Source organism: Leptidea sinapis, chromosome 1 (assembly GCF_905404315.1).
Source record: "Leptidea sinapis chromosome 1, ilLepSina1.1, whole genome shotgun sequence".
NCBI lineage: Eukaryota > Metazoa > Arthropoda > Insecta > Lepidoptera > Pieridae > Leptidea > Leptidea sinapis.
In genome coordinates this window covers 30,798,472-30,806,846 of record NC_066265.1, presented here as the reverse complement: position 1 = coordinate 30,806,846, position 8,375 = coordinate 30,798,472, and the positions used below count along the sequence as shown (strand labels likewise).

Here is an 8,375-nt window from a genome sequence, read left to right as displayed (position 1 = left end):
TTGAAACAATTTAGTGTCCATTAGTCTCCTGTCGTAATGACCGCGTTTTAATTTTAGTGTGTTTATCGTTATTTTAACGGATATTAATTAAAAAAATATAATCGTGGTGTGTTCTGATTTAGATTGTTTTTGATAGCAACAATCCAACATTTCACAGCTAAATACTGATTCTTCAATTCTACTTTCGTGCTAATTTTTGTAGAACATATACACTAAAATACTAAATATTGCATTTTATAAACGCAGTAAATACTCTATTTTATTAAGATTATAATCATTTAAGAAAATATGTATTATATAATACAATATTGTATTCGTGTATATGACGCCGTTTATCAATATTTGTCATAGGGATTGAATAAAAGCAACTATTTAATCGGTTTTTCCCCTCGTTAACTTAGCAGCTGGAATTTGTGCGATTTAGTAGTATTTGCCTCTAGATAAAAAATGGTATGTTAAGTGAGAAACCTAAAAAATTGGTAGATAGTTGGCTTTGTCTCTACCTTTTTTAAGAATTTATTTATTATATAAACTATGATTAAATATATGTAATTTGAACTTTTTTACCAGTAACCCTATTGAGGCGCGTAGATAGTACTTTGTACTTTCTCCGCGCCTTTTTTAATTAAAAATATTGGCGACAAAATTTTGATAGGGAACCTAGTAAATATATATACTCCTAATTATAAATATACATGAAAATTTGGTTTTCAGCAAAAAAACCAATGAACGCACTAATCCTGCAGCCGGATCTTAGACTATTAGTAAATTTGGTGTCCTTCGAGTTGTGTGACTGTGAGACAGAGTATAACATAGGTCAAAGTCATCACTCATCTGTCAATTGAAATTTAAAATTCATAATGTTAACAAAACATGTTGATTGTTGGTAAACCGTAAACTTATTATAATTTTCTATTGTTGAGTTATCTTTAAGGCAGTACGTAAGCAAATACCAAAACTTTTACTATGCCAGTACTATGCAAAACAGGATGCGGAAAAAATGCGGTGTTAAAGGTAATTTTTTAATTTGCGTTAAAGGTTATGCAAATTACTAAAATATTGGAATTTAGCGTTTTGTTTCCTATATTTTAGCGACCCAAAACAGGAGATGTTCTATGTAAAGATTGTTTCTTCTGGGCATTTGAAACAGAAATTCATTACACAATCATAAAAGGAAATCTGTTCAAAAGTGGTGACGCAGTTGCAGTTGCTGCATCAGGAGGCAAGGATTCCACGGTTCTCGCACACGTTCTCAAGACATTAAATGAACGATATGATTATGGACTTAATCTCATGTTGCTATCTATTGATGAAGGAATTACAGGCTATAGAGATGATAGCCTTGAAACTGTAAAACGTAATAGAGATGACTATGAAATGTCTCTAAAGATCCTTTCTTACAAAGATTTATATGGCTGGACTATGGACGAAATAGTTGAACAAATAGGAAGGAAGAATAACTGTACATTTTGTGGTGTGTTTAGACGACAAGCATTAGACAGAGGGGCAGCTATGCTCAATGTAAAGTGTATAGCAACTGGTCATAATGCCGATGACATAGCAGAAACAGTGCTCATGAACATCCTGAGAGGTGATATTGCAAGATTAAAGAGGTGTACAGCTATTTCAACTGTATGTACATCTGTTTTTCAATTTTATACTTTTAAATTTGACTGAAAGCCTTTTAAGCCCTAGTCTACTAGGTGCTATGATTCCATATAAAAGTTATATTTGTTACTAGCTGACCCAGCTAACATTGTTTTGCCATATATAAATTATTTTTAGAGTTAGACCGTTTCTTAGACATTGCAACATAACTTATTATTTATTTTTCCAAAATAAATGTAAGCCTAAGTTACTCCTTATTACATCAGCTACCTGCCAATAAAACTCCCGTCAAAGATAGATAGACAAAATTGTAAATATATTCATATACATGTAGTAAAAAACAGTTATTTCAATATTACAAACAGACACTCCAATTTTATTTATATGTATAGATATACATATTATTATTCCTTTAACTTATCATCTACAAAAATTGGTGGATCTGTGTGGCTACATTTGCTTTTCTTTTTAAATTGTGTTGTGCCACTACAGTTTAAGGACTATAATTCATGTAAATAAATAACATTTTACCAAGTTTACATATGATAATAAAACTGAGTGATGACATTTGAAACTTATAGTAATAGATGTAGGTATGTTCCAATGACTTGTTGTGTGATTTTATGCCAACCTTCTTTGCACTACACTTTACTGCAAGTAATTTTTTGAGAGATAGTGCTAAGGTTTAAGTAAAGCAGTTAAGGTTGGTTTATACATAGATGCATGTTTTTGTTGTTGCATCCCTGGAGAGCTGTCCATAATTAACCATATATTATTAACACTTATTATATTACTATTAAACTACTAAATTGTGGTTGTTATAACATTTGAACTGTCTGCAATTATAACTTCTGGAGAAAAGAGTGAAAACTGAACACTATCTCTACTTTAAAAAAATAAAGTCACTGCTTGTTTTATACTAGGCAGGTTAGGAAACTAGTAGCTAGCTACATAGGTTGTATAGGTCATAAAAAGATGATAGATGAAATATTAAGTACCAGAAGATTTACGATCATGAAATAAAATCCAATTTATTTACAGGGCAGTGAAGGTACTATACCAAGAGTAAAACCATTGAAGTATACATATGAAAAAGAAATAGTAATGTATGCACATTACAAGAAACTGGTCTATTTCTCTACTGAATGTATTTTTGCACCTAATGCCTATAGAGGACATGCAAGGGCTTTACTTAAGGATCTGGAGAAGATAAGGCCATCCTGTATTATGGATATAATATATTCAGGTTAAAATTTAATATTAAAACTTACTGCTTTTTGAAACAATATTGTAATTTTTTTTTCAACAATAATTTTCTCTGTATAAATATTACACATATTATTATGTAATTATTGTTGTTAGTATGGTTAGGTTTGAATAAGATGTCATACTATGTTGGATCAAATCTGAAATTACCAACATTATAATAATTTTTTTGAGTTGTTACTTTAAAATGTTGACCTTACCTTATTTTTTTTCTCAATAGGTGAGACAATGGCAGTCAAGGAAGATGTTTCATTGCCATCACAAAGAACTTGTTCCAGGTGTAAATTTGTATCATCACAAGAAGTTTGCAAAGCATGTGTTTTACTAGAAGGTCTAAACAAGGGTTTGCCTAAACTAGGAATTGGTAAGAGTTCCAAAGCAAAAAGAATGTTGGACGAGTACCATGCCAAACAACAAATGTCTATTGATGAATTAAATAAAGAGTTTCAGGCAAATAATTGTATTGCTAAAGGTAAAACCTGTAGATCTGGGGGTTGCAAGAGTAATGGACTTATTAGTGATGACTGTCAAGGAAATAAAAACAAGAATGAACATTTAAATGAGAAAGCCAATGAAATGCTTACAGTGTATTTATTGCCAGATGATGAATGTATAGTAAATGGAATTAGCCCAACAGACAATGACCAAGAAAATTTTGAGGAAATTACATGTGAAGGTTCTTGTGGAGGAGGTTCTATAAGTATAGCCTTTTGACATTGTGAATTATAAAATCATGTAAATAATAGAGATTTGTTTATTTTACATTTATTTATTGTGTTTTTATACAGTACTAAGTACTACTATTTTGTCTTAGAATTTTTTAGTATTTACAAATCTAATATTTATTTTGATTTTCAATAAACTTGTAATTCAACAAAATTCAAGGTGAAATAAACTAATTAATTAACATGTGATTCAATAAATATGTAATCAGTTTTATAAATGACAAATTTAATCATTATGTTATAAAAGCTGGTGCTCTGGAATCTATTCTCTCCCGACAGATTGGACATTTATCTTGAATATTATCCGAACAGTCCTCACACAAACACACATGCCCACATGGTAAAAGTATAACCTGCAATATATAATAATAATTTATAGATATATACAGATTTTACATTTAAGTGCATATTTTATCAACAGTACTGGATGTATATAAAATAATTCAGATAGTTTAAATTGTAACAATAAATGGCATACTTTATTTTAGAATTTAGAATGAAAAATGAATAATCTTTCTTTATTTACATTTCACAGCCATTTTTTTTTTATGGAATAGGAGGACAAACAAGCGTTCGGGTCACCTGGTGTTAAGTGATCACCGCCGCCCACATTATCTTGCAACACCAGAGGAATCACAAGAGTGTTGCCGGCCTTTAAAGAAGGTGTGCGCGGTTCTGAGCCCACCCCAGAATGCAAAGGGCAGCCCGAGCGAGAGTGCTCGGGGTGGGTTTCTCCGGAACAATATATGCACTAGAATTTTTTTTAATCTTTGTCCTCACCTCCTTTGGATTTTCTGAGCAGACAACACAAAGCTGTACTTCGCTTAAATTTTTATCTCTGTTTTGGGCTCTCCGTTCTTTTCTTCCAGCTGCCAGTTGTTTTTTCATAACGTCTTCAGCTATCTTACGTCGTCTTCGCTTTATGTATTTATATGCTATTCTACCAGATGCAATTGCACCTATTGAACCAAATAGTACCAGTAAAATCCTGAAAAAATGTTTATTTTTTTCATATTATACTTTTATTTGTTAACTTGCAGATAAGTAGTTTATGAGACCCATTAAATATAGAGCATGGTAAGTGTACCTCAGAAAGTCCTTTGAACTTGATAGCCTTTTCAGAAGGCTTGATTTTGTAGCTGTTGTCAAAAATAATGGCAAACCATCTCTTGGTGGTTGAATCTTAATTCCACCACTACTTTTACTGATTTCACCAATGACAGTAATATAAGATCCATCCCTGAGCATTTCTTCCATTGTCTGGAGGCCCCGCTGGCGCACTCCAGAAAAAAATCCCCATACATGATCAATTACACCAGGGGACATGGGTTCAAACTTATCGGAAATAACATCCAAATCTGTAAATAGATTAATTATTGTATACCTTTGTTGTGAACAAAAAAATAATAACTTGTAAGCTGTAAAAATGACTAAAAGTATACCTTTAACAGATCTTGGTAACCAAGATGATTTTACTTATCCATTTTTTATTTTATTTTAAACAATAATTTTACCTAAAAGTTCAGCAGCTAATGCATCAATGACTTCAATAGAATATTTTCCATTGCACAATACAAATGGTGTTGAGTTGCAAACCTCATGGATGGTACGGGTTTGATCTGACCAGAACCCTGCAGAAGTTCTTGCCACCACATGCTCTTTTATTGTCAGTCTAAAAAATGCAATTTGTCAATAGAGAATAAAATAGGGTTAGAATATAACTTACATATATACTACATAATTTACATATGCATGTTATCTATGTAATATATAAGCTAATATCTTTATATATATAATTCTTGTGTGTGTGTGTATGTCACTGAACTCCTCCTAGACGGCTGGACCGATTTTATTGAAACTTTCTGTGTGTCTTCAGGTGGATTCGAGAATGGTTTAGATTCACAATTGAACTACCTCCTGAACGGCTGGACCGATTTTGATGAGATTTTTGTGTGTTCCATTGAATTTGAGATTGATGTGTGTCTTCGGATGGATTAGATTCCCAATTAAACTACCTCCTAAACGGCTGGACTGATTTTGATGACTTTTTGTTTGTTTCAGTGAATTTGAGATTGGTTTAGATTCTCAATTACGTCCACATAATATAATTCTCTTGCTCATGTGTATGTTAGTGAACTCCTCCTAACGGCTGGACAGATTTTTCAAATTTAAGATGTGTGTACAGGACAATGTCTGTTGGGTCCACTAGTAATATATATATAATCATCCAAATATATATATATGAATTGCCAAACTCTATACTAACAACAAATATTGGCAGAATTAACACTCTAGTTGTAAAAAAATTGGCTAATTATGGATTTCCGCAAAATAACTCCTACTTCAATATTTTTTTTTTTACTTTTCAACTGATAAAAATTGGTAATCATTGAGGCTCATACTCTCTTGTAACACCAGAATCATATGAGTCTATGTATATTTCTGTATCACAGTGTTCTTGTTTCATAGATTACTAAATGGTGTTCAGGCGATTTAAAAATCAATAATCAATTTATACTATACCTCTGAATAACTCCAGTTACAGTTTGATTGTAGTTACTGGTTATGGGATTACCTAAAGGTTTTACGAGTCCTCTGACTACAGCATAGGGTATAACATCATTTGGGTATTTACTAATCTCTTTTTGAAGACTAGAGTCAATTCCGAGAACTGGAGCACTCTGAAAGAAGGTTACATGATTCTTATTGTCTACATTTAAGCATATCTTCGTCGTTGTTTCAAAGTTTTAAAAATAAAATGATATAAACTTAGAATGTTGTAAATTGTTCCAACGTAGTAGACTAAAAACAATATAATTTCTGAATATTCTGTCTGTATGTACCTGTAAAGTGTTGAGGGTATGTTTACACTTGCTCAGCTGTTTTATACAAAGTCCCAGTATCAGAGAGTCAATACTCAGCACAACCGCTTCACCAATAACTTCCGAAAGGAATTCCATTTTGAAATCTTATAAGAGGTATTACAAGTTTGATACTACATTATATTTTAATATAATTATAGTGATGAAAATTGATATACCCTATTTTCTATTATTGACTATTGCTAACGCAAAGAAATAATCTAAATTCTTATTCTATTTTCTAATGGGTACATATTTGTCTATTTTTGAATAAACACTCCAAATTTCATTTTATCATCATGACATGACATTGACATATAAATATTATGTTTTTTTTTTGGATTTTATGGCTTGGTAACGTGTAAATATTATGTAATATTTCACAGAGTATAAAAAATGTTAAAGACATTTAAATGACTGATTGAGTTTTTTTAGTCTGTGATTGTTAAAAATAAAGGTTCTCTTCTCCAAAGAGAATTTAAACACTATGTTCAAGAGACGGGAGTGCCACACAAAATAATGAGAAATGTCGCTTGTATTGTATTGTACTAAATCTTGATACCAACATAATCAACTAATGACGTAATACAACATAAAGGTCAACAGAAACCTCCAGTTAAGGCGTATAATCATTCACATCTAAGATTTGTTTTAGAGCAGCAACCAGTTGGACTATAATTATGCTAAAGCGGACTTCAGACTATAATTATGCTAAAGCGTAGACGTGAACAGATCTCCCCACATGATTGGCAGTGCGAGCCATGGTAAACTTCAAATATTCAAGAATCACGATCTGTGTGATGGGAATCTGCTGTTACACGGAGTCTGTATTCATTTTTGATGTGCTTTAGGAACCGGTCAGGTTATGCGTTACCACTATGGGACCCGCATAGATGATCCTCGCAGTCTACGCGAGGTGACGGGAACAGACATCACCCCTTGGAGGAGTGGTGCACCGCAATATTCAACAGTCAAAATATAATTTGTCCGTCACAAGAAAGGTGTATGGAATTTATGTATACTCAAATGAAGTCTCTTTTATTTCTAATGTTCAAGGCCACCATGAAAACGTGGTTTGAGCCTCTTCCTCTGTGTGGTCCGAGTCACCATAGCGGGTCAGCCCAGGCATCCACTTTCAGGACATGTAGTCTTGGTTGTGGACGTATAACGATGGATTCTAACTTAACCTTTTCGTCTGATTATATCGAATATATAACATACAGATCGAAAATACACAGTGGCTAAAGTAGTTGGGGTGGTAAGATGTTCTGGAGTGGCTTTTGACATCGGTTTTCAAGGAGCCAACTATATTAGGTAAAGCCCTCTAAAGACATACCGTGGCACTAGGTAGGATACTTTCATTTAAATTAATAATAATCCAAGTTGTTATAAAGATACTTACAACTAATTAGACACCCTACTTTAATCTCTGTTACAATAATTAAAAATGCATTTATATTTAATGACGTAATATAATCTTAATTGAAACAATTTCTTATTTTTAAAGTTAATAACCCTCATTTCTGGGGTTAATTATTATACAAATATATTTGTAATCGTATAACACTTCGAGTTGACTCGATCGCTCGGACGGAACCCGAGAGGTCGTGGGTTCAAATCCTGCACCGTTCATAAATTTTGGTTAAATAATTTAATTTCTAGAATCTTAATTAATTTATTTAAGTATAAGGAAAATCAACATCATGATAATTATATTAAAAAAATCAATACGATCGTCTCTGATAAGATAATCCTACCAAACTATGAGTGATGCAAGATGATAACGACATTGCACTTTTCGGACCATTTGCATTGGTGAAGCTTGTTCGGAGCAATGTGTGTACACTTTGTCAATTTGCGTATTGTAGTGCTCTTCAATTGTTAAATTTATATTTCTGTACTTTTCATCCGTGTA

General features: G+C 32.3%; 2 protein-coding genes across 2 annotated transcripts; one reads left to right on the top strand and one right to left on the bottom strand.

Annotated features, from left to right (window-relative positions):
* The first annotated feature begins 827 nt into the window (after positions 1-827).
* LOC126970096 (cytoplasmic tRNA 2-thiolation protein 1) lies at positions 828-3,642 on the top strand. The gene is made up of 4 exons (XM_050815825.1): positions 828-1,014; positions 1,093-1,632; positions 2,650-2,854; positions 3,095-3,642. Exons 1-4 carry the CDS (start codon positions 967-969, stop codon positions 3,586-3,588), a joined length of 1,287 nt encoding a protein of 428 aa, XP_050671782.1. The 5' UTR covers positions 828-966; the 3' UTR covers positions 3,589-3,642.
* Positions 3,624-6,746, bottom strand: LOC126970107 (mitochondrial E3 ubiquitin protein ligase 1). The gene is made up of 6 exons (XM_050815835.1): positions 6,443-6,746; positions 6,123-6,280; positions 5,114-5,271; positions 4,687-4,957; positions 4,380-4,587; positions 3,624-3,952 (listed from the first exon to the last, which is right to left on the bottom strand). Exons 1-6 carry the CDS (start codon positions 6,557-6,559, stop codon positions 3,833-3,835), a joined length of 1,032 nt encoding a protein of 343 aa, XP_050671792.1. The 5' UTR covers positions 6,560-6,746; the 3' UTR covers positions 3,624-3,832.
* Positions 6,747-8,375: the final 1,629 nt, after the last annotated feature.